Raw genomic sequence first — 20,958 nt, forward strand, 5'->3', positions numbered from 1 at the left:
GAGCGCTTAGGTCTGCCAATTTAAGGCTCTTAGTGGTACCTAGAACCAGACTCAAGTCTAGGGGTGATCGAACATTCGCCTTAGCTGCTCCGAGACTTTGGAATAGTCTTCCTACAGAAATCAGAACCGCCCCTACACTATCCATTTTTAAATCTAGGTTAAAATAATTTTTATTTGATTTGGCTTATTATTCATGATTTGCATTTGCTTTGCCTTGCATTTTGAAGTTTTATTTGTGACCTTGTCTTTGTTTTAATTCTGTTAATGGTTACTTATTTTGATATTATTCAGCACATTGGTCAACGGTAGTTGTGTTTAGTTGTGCTTTATACATAAATTGAAATTAAATAACCATATTCATACTAGAAATAAGTCAATGAATTCACCCAAAAATGTGAGATTTTGAGACCAAATTGACACTGTTTTGAGACCAAATTGGTAATATAATAAGAAATACTTTAATTTAATCAATCCTATGCACTATAAACAAAATATTTGGTTTATAACAGTTGGGACTGCTTTTTCTTGAACCTAGAGGTTGCAAAACATGATGACATGCGCATTTTCATTTTATGCTGATGATGTCTATTATGAATTTTGAATAAACATTAACAAATATACTTTATATTACACTGCACATACTTTATATATATATGCATATAAATATATGGGATAAATCATAAATATCTAAATTTGTGTTTTTCATAAAGTCATTTGTATTAATAACATGGATCCCAAAAACGTATTTTTGTAAAATACTAAGATGACACAAACATTTATAGTTTGTATATAATCATATTTGGATTGAATTCTGATGCATCTACAGAGATGCATCTACGGTATGCACTAACATTCATGTCAAAAACAAATAGTTTATATGCTGAAGCATTAATCTTTTTTTTTTTTTCCTCTAGCCATCATGTGTGTGACTCCTAAATCATAATACTGAGTTTCTATACCAGTTGTTAGATGAAAGGATTACCGGTGTTTGCTCACCTGTCTGCACTTATTTAGTTACCTAAACCAAACCAGAGCAAACAGGATCTTACACAAAGACAAGCAGAACCGGATTAGTTTGATCTGAGATTAAATAATCAACTTGAAGTGAACTTTAAAACATGGGGGAATTCATGTTCATGCTGGTTTCTATGGTGCACTCAGTTATAATTAGGTCATGGCAACTACTAGCATCCAAAGGGATATCCAATAAGATCCTATTGTCCAATGAGATGACATGAATGCATGACCCCTAAATAATTCAGGCTGATACTCTCAAAGTGGACCGGCTAAATATTATTAATGCTTAGTTTGTTTTATCATTAAGATTATTAAAATCAATGTGGTGTCATTTTAGAATGTGATGGCTGGTCTAATTAAGACAGACTCCTATTGTAAGCAAGCAGAAGCCAAATTACACATTATTTTTTTTTGGTCACTGTAGTTTAAATCATGAACAGAAGCAGAAAAAGTCAAAAGATGGTTGGTGTGGATTGATCAAGGTTTTCTCAGACAGCTATGAGGGGTGAGGGGGGAAATTCGGGGTTATTGTAGGTGAAGCCTTGGAATTCCTCTTGACTTATGGCGGCAAGAACATCCGGGTCAGAAGGCGTGAGGGCAGAGGGGGCGGATGTGAAAAAATTATCAAAGTTCTCTCCTTTTCTGCCTCCCTGTGGGAATGACAAAAAGAATCAACTGGGTTAAGGTTATTACTATTAAATATCAAGGAAATTAAGTGGATGCTATTGACGTCAGTTCAGCGCTGTGAACTCAGAGCACCTCTACTTATTTGCTATGCTCACATACATTGACACAGCATAATATCCACATAGATTAGCATGAGTAATATGGGCAAAGAGATACAGGCAATGAAGGCCAGGCTTACCGCGTACAAGACAAAATAACACCAGTAAATGTGTACACACACATGCACAGATGCACACTGAAAATAATAAGGAGGAGCAGGCAGAGTGCATCAGTAAACTTCCAGTTACATGGTTACGGGTTTAAAATAACAAAAACAAAAACAAACATGCACACACACACACACACACATACTATACAACATTTATCTCCCTAAGAAAATGAGGACATAACACGATTTCTATTGGTTCTATTTAAAGCTAATTACAATTAATAGATAAAAAATGTAAAAGTTAATTTAGTGTAAAATGTACATAATATATAGTTTTTTTAATCTATCTATCCATCCTTCCATCCATATATTTATTTGGCAATTAATGACTGACTGAACGAATCATTTATTTATTTATTATTTAATACATGTTTTTTTCTATCATGGTGGGGAGTTTCCATTTACTTCTATTGTTTTTATTTAGCTAATTTTTGTATATTCTCTACCCCTAAGCTGAACCATCAGTTTTTTTGTATTTTTATATTGTTGTGAGACATTATTGAGTATGTTTAATAATCCATACATTTTTACTATCATTGTGGGGCATTTCTGGGGTAAAGCCTGACCCACACACAGAGACAGGTGTGGTGACAGGTGATACTGACACTTCTGGGTTTGAAGGGAGGCTGTATCTCCAGTCCCTCCAGCCGGTCCCAGTCTATCCAGCGGAAAAAAGGATGCTCCCGCAGCTCTCTCTCTGCATCCTCTCCTCCACCCAAACGCTTAGCAGGGTTCTTGGTGAGGAGCTGGGAGAGAAACAGATGGAGAAAGAGAGTAAGAAAAACAGAAAGGATGGAAATACACTTGTATGCTAATTTAAGTAAATTTTTTGGAGGTTATGTTAGTATTAAAGATGGAATAGATTGCCCTGTGCATGCACTGCGAGCCAAGTATGTAAGCAGCAGAGATGAAAGAACAGGAAGTAGATTACCCCTTTGCAGATGGCCACAGCCTCCCGAGAGAGACTCTTAGGATATGAAACGCTCTGTTCCATGATGGACTGAAACAGCTCCTCCTCATCTATGCCATCAAAAGGAGGCTGATGAAAAGAGAGAGACAGAGGGAAAGGGTGCCGGGGATGAAGATCTAGTGAGAAAAGGACCAAATTAAAGGTTCAGGGAAGCAGAGGATGAAAAATTACCTGCCCAGCCAGCATCTCATAGAGGAGGACTCCATATGACCACCAGTCCACTGCTTTACCATATGGCTGATACACCACAATCTGAAAACAACACAGATCTGTTATAACGGTTTTTAGTATAGATTTCCCAAAATGTTAACTGAGAATGACTTTTGAATTCCAACTGAATTCTTTCATTTGTATTGAGGTAGCAAACAGGATGCAGAATTATAGTTTGAATTTAAGGAAGTAAAATGAAATGATATTTAATATAACTTAGTGAACCCAAGCTATTAAATAGTGGCATACTAGTTATATTTAATAAATTACACATTTTCATATTACACATTTAAAAAGATACTTCACAGAATACTCTTCAAAATGGAGCCAAACAACATGAAGCAGGCGGCTGATACACCACAATCTGAAAACAACACAGATCTGTTATAATGGTTTTTAGTATAGATTTCCCAAAATGTTAACTGAGAATGCCTTTTGAATTCCAACTGAATTCTTTCATTTGTATTGAGGTAGCAAACAGGATGTAGAATTATAGTTTGAATTTAAGGAAGTAAAATGAAATGATATTTAATATAACTTAGTGAACCCAAGCTATTAAATAGTGGCATACTAGTTATATTTAATAAATTACACATTTTCATATTACACATTTAAAAAGATACTTCACAGAATACTCTTCAAAATGGAGCCAAACAACATGAAGCAGGATGATAAGACGGAAACTTTAAGTGAGCTCTAGGTAAGTTGTGGTAGGTTTGTTCTTGTCCTTTTGTTCTTCTGTTCATGACTGTTGAATTTCTTTGAATTGCAATTCAGTAAATTCCACTTCCCATCATTCCAATTTAAATTCCAATTCAACGTCCTGTGGAACGTGACCAACTAAACTAACATTCCATCTCATTAACTTAAAGAAGGCCAATTCTTAAATGAATTTAAAATTTTGCCCATCCTTGCTAAATACTTCCAATTTCATAATGTTATATTCTCAAAATCATATAAATTAGGAATATTCCCATTACATAGTTAGATGGATGCTATTACAGCCCTCTCAATGTGCAGATAAGCTCATGAAAATCATATTAAAGATAATTACACAATAAATATGCCAGTGTCTCTGTGTCAGCCGTGAGTGTGCGTCACAGCGTGAGAACGAGAGATTAATTTCCTTGCCTGCAGGGACACATATTGCATCTTTTCAAAATGACAGGGACACAAAGATCAATGTCTTTTTTTTTTACATAATGTGATCAATGTGACAATGTGATACAGTACTGATGCATACTGGGCTTCGCTAGACCCACATTCACATTGCCTTTCCATCACACAGCAAAACACAAACATTGACGATTTAGCACATACATCACTTGAGCGGGATGTCCATCATGTCGCTGTGTAGTAAACACCGCAGTGAACCTAAATGAAATCACACAGAGACATGTAGATGCACATACACGCAGACATGTGCTGACTGCGCACATCCACTGAGTGTTCATGTAAACACAGAGCCAAGGTCATGGAGAAGAGCAGATGAATCAGATGGTAGGAGAAAGGATGGAGATAGAGTAAAGGAAACCTCAGGTGCAATGTAATCAGGTGTGCCACAGAAGGTCAGAGTGGTGTCCCCTTCCATAATGCCTTCTCTACACATCCCAAAGTCTGCTATCTTTATGTGTCCTTCACTGTCCAGCAGGACATTGTCCAGCTTTAGATCTCTGCAGACCAGAGAAAGAGAGAGAATATTAAGTGACTGTAACATATGGTCTGCTTGTGGAAGGAGACTGTCATCATGTCTTGTACCTGTATATGATGCCTTTGTTGTGCAGGAAGAACAGACCCACTGCTATCTCAGCAGCATAGAACCTGCCAACAAGAAAATCTCTCATTAACTCCATTAAAAACACATTCTTCCACTGCAAGACAGAAAGATCCTAAACAGGTGAATTTAGAAACAGAAGAAAGGAAGTACTTCAACAGTACAAAAAGTGAAAAAGCAAGTGGGATTAAAGAAATAGTTGTGGATTATTGTGATGTTTTTATCAGCTGTTTGGACTCTCATTCTGACGGCACCCATTCGCTGCAAAGGATCCACTGGTGAGCAAGTGATGTAATAGTAAATTTCTCGATGAAGAAAAAAACTCATCTACATCTTGCATGGCCTGAGGGTGAGTACATTATCAGAAAATGTTCATTTTTTCAGTGAACTAATCCTTTAAGATAAAACGTTAAGGAAGAGAAGTGCTGAACTCACGCTGCATGCGGTTCTTTAAACTTGCCAACGATTTGGATGTGAAACATAAGATCACCACCGTTCACGTACTCCATGACGTAATACAGACGATCCTACAACACAAAACCGATCATCAGTAATCAGCAGATATGCAACTTCGTTTTACTAATAGGAATCAAAAATGAATCATCAATCAGTTCGCTTGTTCTCATGCTGTGCAAGTAAATAATACAGCAAATGTTACAGCAGATTAGCAATCAGTCAAATTAAATGACAAAAGTTCATGAATAGAAATAAGACCTTGTGATGACACAATGGCAGAAATACCAAATTTTTACAGAAATTATACTTACATTAAAGTATGGGTAAAGTGTCAAAATTAAAGTATCTATCAAAATGCTTAGTTCTGAGGGATCGTGTGACACTGAAGACTGGAGTAATAATGAAAATCTAACTGTAATTTACACACCCTGCACAATGAATTGCGTGAACTCTGTGTTGTAAGCTGAGACCAGCAAGTTTTCTCTGTTGCTTCAGTATTTGTCACCTACAGCCAAGGCAAGATAACAGCCTACTTTATCTCCAGACGCATCTGACTACAGCATCTGGTGTCTGTAGGACTTGAACTTCTGATCAGTGGGATGCTGCATTTTTCCACTGGGCAACTGATAGCTTTGACAGGAAACTCTATTTCATGCACTTGATACAATGAGACACAGTTTACATAGGCTACACAAAGAAATCATTACCAAACACTTGAGTATTTGTTACAAATTCAATCGACAGGGGAGAAAAAAAAATTAAGTGATTCAACAAGAGTAATTCATACCTTCACAAACCATTAAAGCCAGACACACACACACACACACACTCATCTTTTTCCCTCTTTCAGTTCTGCAGCTGCCAATGTATTTCATTAGGCTGATTGCCACTTTGCAATACGTGTCTGCTGAAAGAGGTCAGACAAATAGCACTATGAAACGTCATTTTTCAAAGCAAAATGAGGCAACTAACATTGAAAAAAATGGCCCTTCAGATTCATTAGGTACAAAAATTATTTATCATGTCAGAGTGAAATAGACAAAATGATCAACGAATTACCTTTTATTACACAGGTTGTTCCAGGTTGCCAGTTTGGGACTCACATGACAGCATTCCAAGAATCTAATTATTACATTGTCAGAAGCTTCTGTTATTTTGTTCACCCATTGTTCATGTTGACATTTTATAAACCCTGTTAGTCAATATTGTAAATATTATGATTTGTCTCCCTCTCAAGACTGCTTTGTTCAGGGCAAATTCATTTCATCTATGGGTCCCAATCTAAGCCAATGTAAACAACCATTTAATGAGGTAAGAGAAAAATACTTATGGTGATGCTTTCATTTTTACTATGATTAAACAGCTTTACTCCATAGCTGATACAGTTATTAATCTGTAGGAACCTCAAAATAGTTGCAGTTTTTTTTTTCCATTTTAAAGAATATTTATTTAGATATATGACGTACACATATGGTGAAGATTCCAGGTGTATTAGTAGCCTAATAAAAGCTTTTTTTATTTTACATGGAGTGGGTTTAACTCATAGGGGTGGCCATTTTGAAATCACATGCCCAGGTGAATATTTAGGTGCGTTCATGGCATTTTTTTAATAACCGTAATTACTAGATGACAATCTGGACATTCTAGGCTGTTCTCAGTCTCTGAATTATGTGTTTCATCAAAATCAAATGTGTAATTTGAGTAATAACAGACAAAACCACTAGCTACATTAAACTATATTGTATGTCTTTTGTTCATTTTCAGATAAATTTTGGATTTTTAAGACATAAATAATAGTCAATTATAGGCATTATTAAACAGAAATAATACATGATAACTACTTTTAGCAGTTACAACATTTTTCTGCTGACGCTGCCATCATTTTGATTGGTTCAGCATTACATTGCAACAATCAAAGAGTCGGAAGTTGTAATTGTGAGTTTTATAAAGATATAAATGCTTTTTACAATTCAGAATCTCGTAGTTATGGTAAATCCAACATGCTTTGCTTTGTTTTGGTAATCCCGTGTTAACAGACACCATCACCTGCAGAATGGCATCAGTACCTTAAAACTTTAGTGTGATGCTGCATCCTTGCCACTAGGTGTCAGTATACTATCAACCAATACAACAAAACCAAAGTTCATATTTAAAAATAGCCAGTTTCTGCCCTGGGAGACCACATGTGGACATGTGTCCCCATAAAATGTCAGTACTCGTGTTCCAGCTGTGCAAGGTCAAAAATGCGATTTAAAACTTGCCCTGAAGGTGAAGAGCAGATTTGTTCCATCACTAAGGGACGAATGACATTTCAGCCCATATATATTTCATAATTTACAAATGTGCATATGCATATATAAACCTCGTCCCCAGGCTCCCACTCTCTTTTAATCATTAACCATTTACACGCTCTCACACACATCGATGAACACACAGACCTCGGTTTGAAAGGCGCAGTAGAGGGAGGTCAGGAAGTGAGGTCGCCCCACGAGGCCCAGCACTCTTCTCTCCACCATGGCGCTCTCTGTGTCCTCATCCTGAAACAGCACATCTTTCTTCAACACCTTCACCGCAAACAAGCGCTCGCTGCCCCTCTCCTCTGCCAACAGGACCTTGCGGGATGACAAGGAAACCTTGCGCTAACACTTCTTGAGCATTAATAAAATCAAGAGTTCATCATCTTCTGCTCACATTCGTACAGCTGCGACTCAATTGGGCAAACACAAGCGAGAGCAGAAAACATAATTCAAAGCGAGTTTAACATGCATAAGGGAATATTACCGCAAATCAAAAAACAAAAAAGAACAGAAATTCTTTCATTTCATTTACTTCAGTGATCCTGTTCCCTTAATGTCTTTTTTTCCCCTGCTTTGTGTCTTTTTTTATCTCTGGGTCCCAGGTTTCTCTCCTCTGCTCTTCTCTTTAATCTCTTCCCTCGTTTCTATCCTTTCTTTAGCATGGTTCTACGCCCTGGAGGATGTGCTGTCTACTGAGTATAACCCTGGCCTCTTATATAACCAAATATCTTGTGAGGATGCACACACACACACACACACACACACACACACACACACAAAGTGTGCGCACATGTGTTTGCACACCAGATATACTCGTGCACACACAACATCTACTTTAAAATGATTTTATATACTATACATGAGCACAACAACAAAGGCAACAAACATTCCTCCACACGCTCAAACAAGAGAGTGCAAAATGCACACACACACACACACACACACACACACTCTCTCTCATGTCATTCTTCCTCAGGGATTAAACAGATCAGAGTCCTTCACATGTGTGCTCAGCGCTGACTATTTAATCATTCCCAGGGCTGCTCTTGAACTCACAGTCACCTGGTGTTTCTTACACGTATCACAAATTCAGCCTTATTTATCACATAACCGGATTGGCCGAACACAGAAATGACCGTGTGCCTACATAGCTCCAGGTATTTTAAGGTGAATGAGGTCTGCATCTCACTGGGCCTTTAGTCAGAGTTTCTGCCTCCTAGAGGAAGTGAGGCAGAGCCACAGCTGCAAAGTTTAGATAGGGGAATCAACCCCCTCCTCTTGCAGCTGGGACCAAAGCTTTAGCATTTCCCCTTCTTCCTGAATTAGCAGCAGCAGTCCAGGAACGAATGAGACAAGGGCCTAATTCAGTTCCAAGGACATTGTACCCTTTGCACTCCTTATTGCATCTACAGGGAACATGCAAGTAGACGTGTTTGTTGACGGGTGAGTGCAGTCTCATGTAGCCTGACTTTCGGCATAAAAATCTGGTCTGCTTTGCAGCCTGTTTTGTCCCAAACCCACCTACTTAGGCTGAAGCCCAAAGTATACTTTGACGAAAGTATACTTATCTCTTAACCCCCCTCACCACAAGTGCTCGTCAACATGGCCATCTATTGTTGTTACGATCTCCAGTAGTTTGTAGTTTGTGTTCCATCTCTGCTGTTTCTTTGTGAAACAACAATCTGGGCCAGTTTTGCCACCTTGTGGTGGTATATGTGTATGAAAAATGTGTATATGTGTATGAAAAAAGTTTATGTAATTTCAAGCACCTTGCCAAAACTCACAAAAAATATTAAAATAAATAAATAAAAACCAGTATGTGAGCTGAGTAGTATGTCCAAATTCAAATTCATAGTGTTCATAAAACAGTAAGCAAAAAGTACCTAAAACAAACATCATAACTGCAGTCAAAGTCCGGGTCCATGTCAGAGTTCGAGTTCAAGTCCAAGTCCAAAGTTCAAGTACCCCAACTGCAGTACCTACTGTACAGGATCTGATTTCAGATACAGCAACAGTTTTTCAAAGTAAGCTCCATTTGATTTGACACATGCACACTAAAAAGTTTTACCCTTGTCTAGTGTTTGTGCTATTTCTCTCTTTCCTTATGACCGATAAAAAATTCTTTGTACCCGTTTAAACTAGAGTTTCCTGTATGGGATAGTTCACAGAAAAATTACAATTCTGGAATCACTCACCCTCATGTTGTTTCAAACCTATATGACTTTCTAACATAACAGAAGATAATTTGATAAATGTCTCAGTTTTATTTTTTTTGCTCATTGCTTTCACTGGAAGTCAGTGGTAGCCAAAACAAATTTTTGTTACCAACATTCTTCAAAATATCTTCTCTTATGTTCTGCCAAAGAAAGTCACACAGGTTTGAAATGACATGAGGGTGAGTAAATGAAGAAAGAATTTTAATTTTTGGGTGAAGTATCCTTTTAACCCCCTGACACAAGAGCTTGTCAATGTCACCAGCTATTATTGTTGCTGTCTCCAGCAGTTTGTAGATGTCGTTCCGTCTTGACTCTGAAACAACAGCTTGGGCCAGTGTTGGACAAACTAATTAGCGCAAAAAAATTCAAAGCACATGTGCGAGCTGAGCATACGGACAACACTTGTTTTAAAAAATCTGGCTGATGATTAAATTTACGCCAATGCAATGCACTGCACTGTAACTAATCTAGTTTAAACTTGAAAGGGACTAATCTATATATTTGTCATTGATGTCTCTAAGCTGCCAGACTCATTATTTTGTCCTTCAAAGCAATCATTGTATCAACTCATTACCTTGTAAATATAATTTGTTTACTGACAGACTAATAAAAAAAAATGGTGTCTTTACTCTCGGAAGTTCAGCCAAACAGACTGAAACTTGTTGATTATAGTCAGCGCTTGCCATTTTGGTGTTCAATATGCATCAGACGGTCAGTGAACAGAGTGGGCGGACTGTGGGAGTGCTGTCTGAGTCTGAGTCTAGAGAGTTTCCTTTAAAGATTTCTGTTCCATTGACAACCAGGACGAGAAATATAACAATCTATTACACATGCAGCAGGGTCCAAATGTCAGTGAAATGTTGAACTGAAAAATTTGCTATTTGCTTTAGTGACAGCATGCACTGTTCATTTTGCATCACAGCATTTCATTGTTTCTCATTTTTCAAAATCCGGAAACTTTATTTATTTCCAGGTTCAAATTAGATTTTGAATCCCACTTTTTCATTGTGGCCTTCTGGATCCCACTATATGTGTATATGTGTATGAAAAAAGTTTATGTAATTTCAAGCACCTTGCCAAAACTCCCTTTGCCCAGAACCATGAGGAAGTTGAAATCATGCAGCCTGACTCGGCCTTTGCCCGTGTGCAGTGCAGTGGGAGTTGGACTCAGAGCAGGAGGGGTCACAGTAGGAACAGGCGTCGTCACAGTAACAGGAGCAAGAGGAACAGAGGGCGTGAGAGCAGCATCTGGTACCTTCAGAAATTAGGAGAAAGATGGGATGAGTGAGAGCGAGAGAGAGAGAGAGAGAGAGAGAGAGAGAGAGAGCACAAGAATAGTTTGTTTCAACAAAGTACTACACTGCCCTCCTGTGGATGTGTTATGAAAGTGACACAATTAAGGCGCTCACTAAGGAAGACTTGGGAATGTAGCCAGACTAAGAGGACATTTACAAAATTTTTAGATTTGGCTGTTTGTGACGCCATGGTGTCAAAAAGAACATTTGTTTTTAGCTCGATGTGTTTATTTGTGGACCTGAGATGGCCCTAGGCTTCTATAGCACTCTCTTGGCTGAATATTGCATGTTGACACTTTTATCTAAAGTGACTTACAGTACACCTATTACAGGGATAATCTCACCTGGAGCAAAATGGAGTAAAGTGCTTTGCTCAAGGGCACAATGATGATGCTTTATGGATAGTCACTTGAAAATCTGAGCCAACAACTGTTCTGTTTTTACCACAACTTATGGAAGGCAACCCAAAAGTTGCAGGCTGCACACACTACAGTAGTGCTTATGGTAGGTAATAAAAAATGGCTAATATGGAGACAATAAATTTAAATTTGTTAAAATTCAAGGAAGTTGCTACAGATATTTTCTTTTAAAATTGTAATGTACCTCTGAGTGATACAGATGATCAAAAACTTGGATCTACAGTATCTATTGGTTGTTGATTGGATGGAGGCACATTTGAATGTGAGCTTGCAGTCGATTGTAAGAAAGAAGTGAGGTTTGTGAGGACCAGAGAAGTCCTGCATATATCACCAGAGTGAAGTCTGTCATTTCACCGGAACATCCAGTTATAATAGTTTGATTAAAAAATTATGAGGACTAAATAAATAAAATAATTAATTAATTTTAAAAGTAGAAACATTTGCATGGATGAATTGTTTGCAATAAGATCAATAATTTGCATTTATGAACTAACAATTAACAATTTTCACAGCACTTCTTAATCAAGGTTTATGTTAATTTACAAATATACTGTTTTGTTTAAAAATGAGCTGCATAGCTGGTCAGAACACAAATGTCACACACACCATGATTTCCATGTTTTATGGGGACATATAGGCGTAATGTATTTTCTATCCCCTTAACCTAACTCTAACCCTACCCCTAAACCTGCCCCTCACACAAAACTTTCTGCATTTTAAGATTTTCAAAACAATTGCTGTATGATTTATAAGCTTGTTTCCTCATGGGGACCAAAAAATATCCCTACAACGTAAAAATTTACTGGTATTACTATATACTACATTTGTCGGGACATTTGGTCCCCATAATGTAGGAAATAGTAGGACCACACACACATGCACACACACATGCGCGCACACACACACACACACACACGTCTGGTTTACTATCCTTGTGGGGACTCTGCATAGGAGTAATGGTTTTTATACTGTACAAACCGTATATCACCCTACACCAACCCTACACCTAAACCTAACCCTCACAGGAAAATTTCAGCATTTTTACATTCTCCAAAAAAAACGAAAACAACTCATTCTGTATGATTTATAAGCTTGTTTCCCCATGGGGACCTCAATTTAGGACCCCACAGTGACACGAGTCCCCATGAGTTGGTGTGTATTCAGTTTTAAGTCACCACCGGGATAGAAAAACATGTACACACACACACACACACACGCGCGCGCACAATCACAAAGGTGTTACCAAGAATGTTACCAAAAATGAAATAATCAACTTTTGTTTAAAAATGAGTAAATCTGGTCAGATCATAATTCACTGAAAGTTTTAATAATAATATTTCATGTAACTGAAATTGAAATGAATAAATATGAAAAATACAGTCATTTATATATATACTTGCACAGCTGGCAGGATTACGCTGTAAATCCTAACATGCACCAAGAATTCAAGTAAATTAATTACCAAGTAATTGTTCAAAAACTTCCAAGTTTAGCTAATGTGGTCTTAACAGTAAAATAAAATAAAATAATATATATATAATGTATGTCAGTCTACAGTCTAGATGAACTTCATTTGGATCTCTATATAAATAGACTCACTGGCACATTTCATGCCCTGATGTATGAGGCCGTAGAGCAGAGACCCACAGTGATCACAGAAGGTGGGACTGGAGTATGTATGTACTTTAAACTTGTGTTTGCTCTTGAGATCCTGGAGAGAGGGACAAAGAAAAACATTGTACTCATTTAATTATTTAATTGTTTATTGGAAAAAGCACTTTGATGCGATTATATTCAACACAGAGGGCCGCCATGTACACCCAGTTCAGTTCTTGGAAGTAGGTTGGCCATGAGAGAAAGAAAAAGAGACTTAAATTATGTGTATGATAAGAAACCCTCTCATACTGTTCTTTGCTCTACAAATAGGACTATCTTTATGCATAGACAAGCATATGCACAAATAAATAGATGCACTACTTTCCCTCTAGTTCGCTCTCTCTCTCTTTAAAGGTCCAGAGGAAAGGCTTCATTTTGAAGTGACTTTTTCACTGGGAGCCAATTAGCTAGGGCTATTTTGAGGATGAATGGTGGATGAATATATGAGTTCAGCTCAGCTGTGAAAACTGAATCCTCCTAAATGCCTAAACCCTTTCCACCCCGCCATGGTTTCTCTCTTTCCCCCTCATTCTCACTCTCTGCATGCTGCCTGCTTCTTTTCTTCATCCTCTGACAATCTTCCTCTCCACTTCTCTTCCTCTCTGTCAGTCTGCCTCATCTGCTTTTCACACATGCATCATTGTCTACCCTTCCTTACAGCCTAGTCGCACATGCACAGCCATACACAAGCACTCCTCTGTTACCTCATTTTACAACAATATTTTTAGGTGCTTATGAAAAAAATCTCATAAAACGTTGTAACTATGCTCCTGAAAGAGAGGGTGAAATAAAGACTGTAGCTTTGTTAAAAAAACTAGTATGCTGCCATGCTACCTACATAGGAAGCAGCCTTTTAAGACAGCATCTTAACAAGTGACTTATTTGGAATGCTTTACATGCCATGTGCCATGCAAACACTACTTCACTTTCATGTTGATTTCAAACCAGTCTCACATAAGCATGTTGCTAAGCTAACAGTGTGATACTCTAATCATAAAATACATTAAAAAATAAATTTTAAGTACACTGAACAAGTTTTTCAACACTTTTTGGTATTGAATGAAATATGCAACATAATCAACATTTATCTCACTTTGTCCACCATCTTGGATTAATTTTTTTCAGCGAGATTGACACAATGCAATGTAGGAATGACTGCAACACACAGGATATAGCAAGAGACTCCCACAAGTTTGAAAAATTCAAGTCATTGAAAAGTTATACTAATAATAAAATTACTTGAATAATAATATTATTATAGTACAATTTATAGTCATTTATAAATCCTTGCATGGCTAGCAGAATTAAATGTAAATGCTAACAAGTTGTATATGTACAAATCATTTAAAAAGTTTAGTTAATGTGGTCTTAACAGTGAATAAACTTAACAATATAATATAATATAATTGTATAACTATATTATATCAAATTGTATTATATTATATTATATATAAAGGATGAACTGATTATATTATATTATATCATATTATGCATAATACATACAAACACAGATATTGGGTAAGATAATCCATTTTTAATTACACTGAATTATTTTTCTAAACATTTGAATTGTATTGAATGAAATATACAGTACGTTTATAATGCACATTTATGAATGCCTTCCCCACAAAAGATGTGGAGATATAAAGAAAGTATATTTGGAGGCAGCAAAATTAAGTTGTCTGCCTTTTGAAACAACCTTTGGAAGCAGCCCATGATGTCTTTGATGAAAAGAGCTGCCTACTTAGGCTGCTAACTAGGATTTGGAACAATGGAAGTGTGTTACAATATAGCCCCTTCCTTGCTTTTCTCTTTCACACATATTCTCACACTCACACTCTGCACTACGTGAGTGTGAGTAGCAGTGTAACACCATCATATCAGTTAGTGCAGCACGAATAAGAGAGAGCAACAGAGAGGGAAAATTGATATTCTTTTTCCTTTAAAGCCACCTCTTTTAAAGAAGGTATGCAAGAGAGAGCAATAAAAGGCTCGTCAAGAAAAGGAAAAGATGATTGTGACGGTGAGACCTACTTCCATATTGGCTTACTCAGCCAAAAAAATAAATGGCTTGCCATGCAAAAATGTGAAAATGAAGAGGCGAGAGACGGATAGGGTATGGATGATACAGTAGAATAAAAGATGAACTGCTGTGATCATAGCAGAACATCAAGCATGAAAAGAAGAGTTATACGATGATCAAGCAAAAATAATGAAAGGAAAAGAAAAATAATATAGAGTTATAGGACAAAAAAAATAATGCTAAATGGCAAAAGGATGACATGCTGTACAAATTACCTACTACCTACATACCTTGACAAAGGCTACTTGTTTTGCCGAAATGTTGGTAACTAATAAACGATGCTTAAGTGAGTGTGCAGTTATATTTTTTCTTTATTTAGTTTGCCCCTTTAACTTGCACCTCTAAAAGGTGTGCGTTTGTTTTATTACTATACTGTACAAATTAACAGAGAACAACACACATAGTATACATACCTCTGCTTTGGGAGCAGTGATGGCTCCGGGACAAGTAAAAGTGACAAACTCATGGCAGCGTCTGTGCACCACAAAACTGCACACTAAAAGAAACACATACCATATCTAGTCAGTAAACACATACTATATCAGAGCTGATGATAATCACATTGGTGCATGCTTCTTTTGGGCGTTAAATAATAGCGTAAATACCAATAAACTGACTACCGCAAACCTTAGTAAATCACCCTGCATGATTCATTTAAACACTCTCCTCCCATAAATTTTGCTTCTGGAAGGGAAACTCTTACAAATGCATATGCAATCAGGTCAGCTGCAAACATAAATGTGTCCACGCCTTTTCATCACTAATGTTTCAATGCGTATCCTGACAGTAGTTTGCAGCAGATAGGGTTTGGCGCAAGCTGTTAGTAAATCTGGCCCTAAACGTCATATTTCATGATACAAATCATGATGCAGCAAAAATACACTGTTATAGTGGGATTAAATAGAGGGAATATGTTAAATTGGTACAGGTCTTTTTAATGTAGTGATGTAATGGAAGTAGCGTCAGATCTTTTCTTCCGTATTGTGACATGTATCCGAGTGAAACAGATTATCAATAAATAAATAAATAAATACAGGGCAAGGACACTGTTCAATCCATTTGTTATTAATTGGATGGAGGCATATCTGAATGTGAGCTTGCAGTTGATTATAAGAAAGAGGTGGAGTTTAAGCAGACTAAATGATTATAATATTTTAACAAAAAATTATAAAGTAATAATGTAAAAATAATAATAATAACAATACACATGCATGAATGATTCCTTTACAATAAGATCAATTACATGCTTGTAAAATCGGTGAATTGTCATTTCATGCTGACTTTAAGTTTATAACCCTTTTTATTTTGGCATTTTTGTCTTTATTAATACTGGACAGTATACAGAGAGCGGACAAAAAGTGAGAAGTGAGAGAGAGAGAGAGAGAGAGAGAGAGAAACGAGATCAGAAAGGACCACAAGCTTGGACTTGAAGTCAGGTCAAAAAATGGCTTTGCTCAGATTTTGCTGCCTCAGCTTACGTTACCTATCGTGAAAGATTAATTGATTCAGCAAAACACTTTCAGATATTCACTGGGCCATAACCACTACAGACATCGATATTCAGATCAAATTGATGGGTTTTTCAATGATAGAGGCCTACACTTTAAATTTGGCCTCCCTTAAATATTGAGTAATTTAGTTACATCCTTGGATCTTCATGCATGATAACAATTAACGTTACTTATTTAATAAGTAGCCCATTAAAAAAGGGTACATGAAAACAAAAGACAGACTGCTATGAATGAGATATGAAAAGACTTTGACGATAAGAAGTCCCAGGCGGAATCAGTTATTTTGTGTTTTCTGCACTTGTCTGTGGAATGTGAATCTGTGGAATAAATTTAAATATGGTCAAATGTGTGTTATACATTCAAAATGATTACCTTGACACTGGAATCCTTGCTTTCCAATTCCCCTGTAAAACATAAATAACAACTCACATCATGCCGTCTAATTATCTTGTGTGTAATTGCATAGATTTGTGAAAAGAGGAGATCATAGAGCGCTGTAGTGTAGTGTATGTGTATGAGCACAGAGGGCAAACAGAAGACATAAGCTGCTGAGGCCATGACAGATAAGATCATTTCAAAATATCCTCATCTGACAGGCAATTTAAGGGCTCTTCAGTTCACCATAATAACAGGTTGCTCTGCTCCTGATATCTTTGCTATGCAAAACACAACTTAGCATAAATCCCTCAAGTGCTAAAATAAGATACTTTGACACCCAACACTTAGGTATGATCTGCTCTGAAATGCATCTGAGACTATCTACGGCTCTTTATAAGCATCCTTCAGACCAGTTGAAAAGGTTTGAGAGATTGTGAGCCATAAACATCAACATATACTCAGAAATATAGGTTGAGACAGGACAAGGGCAAAAAGACAGAGAGAGGGAAAAGAGGATTTAAGTTAATAGGATTCAGTAGTGATTTATACTGTAGGGTTAGTTTAGGTAGATTTTGCAGTAGTCACACAGTCATCTCAATGCCAAAAAACAGGTGAATTGACCTGAATTCACCCTATGAAACAAATATACTATACTAATAATATACTAAAAAAATATATAAAATTGTAAAAAAATTAATTTCAATTAAACATTGTTCTTTTGAACTTTCTATGCGTTAAAGAATGCTAAAAAATGTATCACGGTTGCCACAAAAATATCAAGCATCACAACTGTTTTCAACATCAATATAAAAAAAAATTTTCTTGAGCAGCAAATCAGCCTATTAAAATTATTTCTGAAGGATCAGAAATATATCACGGTTGCCACAAAAATATCAAGCATCACAACCGTTTTCAACATCAATATAATAAAAAAAATTTCTTGAGCAGCAAATCAGCCTATTAAAATTATTTCTGAAGGATCAGAAATTATTACAATGAGTATTTGAAATAGTAATAATATTTCACAATATTACCATTTTTAAAAAAAACTACAAAAAAGTAATGGTAATAATAATAATTTTCCTTGGCTTGTTGCAGTTGCCCCTGTAATGGTAAAAGTCTGATGTCTTGTCTTTCTCCTTAAAAATCTCCCTAAATGTTTTGATGGTACTTATACCACTTGCATATAGTAGATTAATAGTGCTTTGAGTAGTTCATGAAAATTATGAACCTAAAAATATATATAAATGTACTTCACAATACTTTGGACATGCTGTACTGTATTCCAATAGACATACCAATAAACTTCAATGAACTGAAATGAAAGGACAGAAAGAGAAACAGATGCATCTATCAGAAGCTATTTGAGTTGTTCTAATGAACAACATGAGGTCTATATGCGGGTAATGCATGGGCCATATGGCCGGTTGCAGTTCTAAGCGTGTTCTGTGGAGCTTGTGGTTAAATGGCAGCTCAAACAGAGAGGACTGCATAATTTAGGAGGCCCCTCAGGGCATGAGTTTTATGAGGCATGGAGGAAACTGAGAACAAGCGTGGTCATGTAACACACGTGCGGGACAGTGTTCTTCTGCCCTCTCTGTGTATGTCATCGAAAGTGTACTCATAAATGTCAACTCTTTTAGTAAATGTCAATTCTTTTGACTTGTTTTCCAGTAAAAATTTAGAAATATTTATAGATAAATTAACTTCTTTACACAATTGACAACAGCATATGTTGAATTAAGTGTATTACTTATTCTTACCACATTGGTATTTTTTTTTCAAGCACAAACCTGATTAAGTTCCATTTCGGCATAAATTTATGTATGGTCTATTTGGAAATATGCCTTATTGGAAGATAGCAATTTTTAAAATATAATTTTTGTACATACACCACCATCCAAGTTTGGGATCAGTAAGATATAATTCTTTTTTAAAGAAATTAATACTTTTATTCAGCATTGATGAATCAAATTGATCAAAAATGACAGTAAAGACATTTACATTGCATACAGTTACAAAAACACTGATAATGATAAGAGATGTTTCTTGAACTCCAAATCAGCATATTAGAATGATTTCTGAAGGATCATGTGACACTGAAGACTGGAGTAATGACTGCTGAAAATTCAGCTTTACCATCACAAGAATAAATTATATACATATTAAAAACATTACACAACAAAACATTACATTAGAAAACAGCTATTTGAAATGCAAATGATATTTCATAACATTACTGGTTTTACTGCATTTTTGATTAAGCAAATGTGGTCTGGGGGAGCATAAGAAACTCTATTCAAAAACATTTTCAAAAATCTTACCGACCCAAAACTTTTGAACAATAGTGTAGTACAAAAAGATTTGAAAGAAAATAACTAAAAAAATTAATAAAAATAAACGCTCAACACTTTAAAATGTGGTCTTTTAATACATAAATAATGAGCTACTGTTATGGCTGACTGTATCTGAAGAAGCTTCAGATTATAACAATTCAGTATGAACTACAAAGTACATGACGAGGCCAGTACAGCATTGAGAGTGAGTTATGATATGAATCAGGATATGGGCATTAAGATTTTAGGATTAAATCAATACATAAATGCAGTCCAGTGTAAAGGTTAAGGTAGAAGTATCGGTCTACAGCATAATAATGTTAGGAGTTATTGATGTGGCCAGCAGTGTTAAAGGTGTGAAGTACCAGATGAAGTCAGTGCAGTGGCTGCAGAAAGTAGGCTGCTTGAAGAATCGGGCTGTGAACTGGTGGTCCTTCACTTCAATGACCCTCTTGTGCTTGAGAGCTCCCTTCCTCTGGAAGACTGGCAGCCTGGGGGGAGGAGAAAGAGGAGAGGGGAGCGGGGAGGAGGAGGGAGATGGGGAGGACAGGGCCAGGGGAGACAGAGATGGAGATGGAGAGACTGGGGTAGACATGCTACCAGTTGAGTAGGACAGAGCAAGACACAGAGAAGAAGACTGGGAGAAGGATGCACGGTTTATGCACGCGAGGGGTTAAAGACCAACAAGAGGATTTATAAAAGGGGGAGAATAAACAAGAAGAAAAATGTCTGGTAAAACACAGATCAAGCGTAAGAGGTTACGTGGAACGTAAAGGAAGGAATTCAATAGGATGTGACGGCAGTTCAGTTTGTGATGTTGAGGAAATAAAAGGAAGAGATTCCCAAGAGGAGGAAAGGGAGGGTGAGAAACAGAGAGTGAAATAGAGGTTAATACACACTCTAAGAGAAACTTCCACTGGGACTTTAAAACGCATAGCGATTAGTGTACCTTCTGTCCTACTTCAAACACACACACACACACACACACACACACACACACACCCTACATTTGTAAATGTGGCAGTATGGTTTCTCCTCTTCCTCCCCTCTCTCTTCCTCTCACTTCTTCTCAAGACTCTTGTTATTCTATGCAATTCATCCTTGGCTTATAAAAAAGGAAAAGGAAAAAAATAGAGAAACAAGCTCACCAAACAGAAGGTCTACAAGAGAGGAAACGCACCTGAAAAAAATAATCAAAGCCCAAAAAGGAGATTAAGAATGAAGGAAAGGATGATACAGCAGCTTTCCATGAAAGAGAGGAGGAGTGTACGGCTGTATATTCCTTTATCCAATAGAGAGTATAGAGGGGTGAGGAAAAGAGGCGATTTTCACTTTCCAAGATTGATTCTGTTTTTACCAACAGAAAGAGGGGATGAAGTGAAGTGAGACAGACGGGGGGGGGGAGGAGATGAAGAGAAATAAGCAGCAATTAATTTTTGAAATCG

At 36.8% G+C, this 20,958-nt stretch overlaps 1 protein-coding gene across 1 annotated transcript; it reads right to left on the reverse strand.

Moving 5' to 3' along the window:
• Positions 1-1,421: 1,421 nt before the first annotated feature.
• Positions 1,422-20,486, reverse strand: LOC107744307 (protein kinase C gamma type-like). The gene is made up of 14 exons (XM_016557879.1): positions 19,879-20,486; positions 17,172-17,203; positions 15,702-15,784; positions 13,149-13,260; positions 11,195-11,271; positions 10,908-11,090; positions 7,761-7,934; positions 5,302-5,393; positions 4,851-4,913; positions 4,627-4,765; positions 3,054-3,134; positions 2,844-2,951; positions 2,518-2,658; positions 1,422-1,667 (listed from the first exon to the last, which is right to left on the reverse strand). The coding sequence occupies exons 1-14, from the start codon at positions 20,106-20,108 to the stop codon at positions 1,506-1,508; spliced, it is 1,677 nt and encodes a 558-aa protein (XP_016413365.1). The 5' UTR covers positions 20,109-20,486; the 3' UTR covers positions 1,422-1,505.
• Positions 20,487-20,958: the final 472 nt, after the last annotated feature.

Source organism: Sinocyclocheilus rhinocerous, unplaced genomic scaffold (assembly GCF_001515625.1).
Source record: "Sinocyclocheilus rhinocerous isolate Xijiao unplaced genomic scaffold, SAMN03320098_v1.1 scaffold137, whole genome shotgun sequence".
Taxonomy (NCBI): domain Eukaryota; kingdom Metazoa; phylum Chordata; class Actinopteri; order Cypriniformes; family Cyprinidae; genus Sinocyclocheilus; species Sinocyclocheilus rhinocerous.

Excerpts from the sequence above, each read along its gene's own strand:
- LOC107744307 (XM_016557879.1), bottom strand. The coding sequence starts at position 20,108 with ATGTCTACCCCAGTCTCTCCATCTCCATCTCTGTCTCCCCTGGCCCTG. Across the intron at positions 3,135-4,626 it reads CTGATTACATTGCACCTGAG|ATTGTGGTGTATCAGCCATA; the intron begins GTTTCCTTTACT and ends TGTTGTTTTCAG. Across the intron at positions 2,952-3,053 it reads ATGAGATGCTGGCTGGGCAG|CCTCCTTTTGATGGCATAGA; the intron begins GTAATTTTTCAT and ends TCTTTTCATCAG.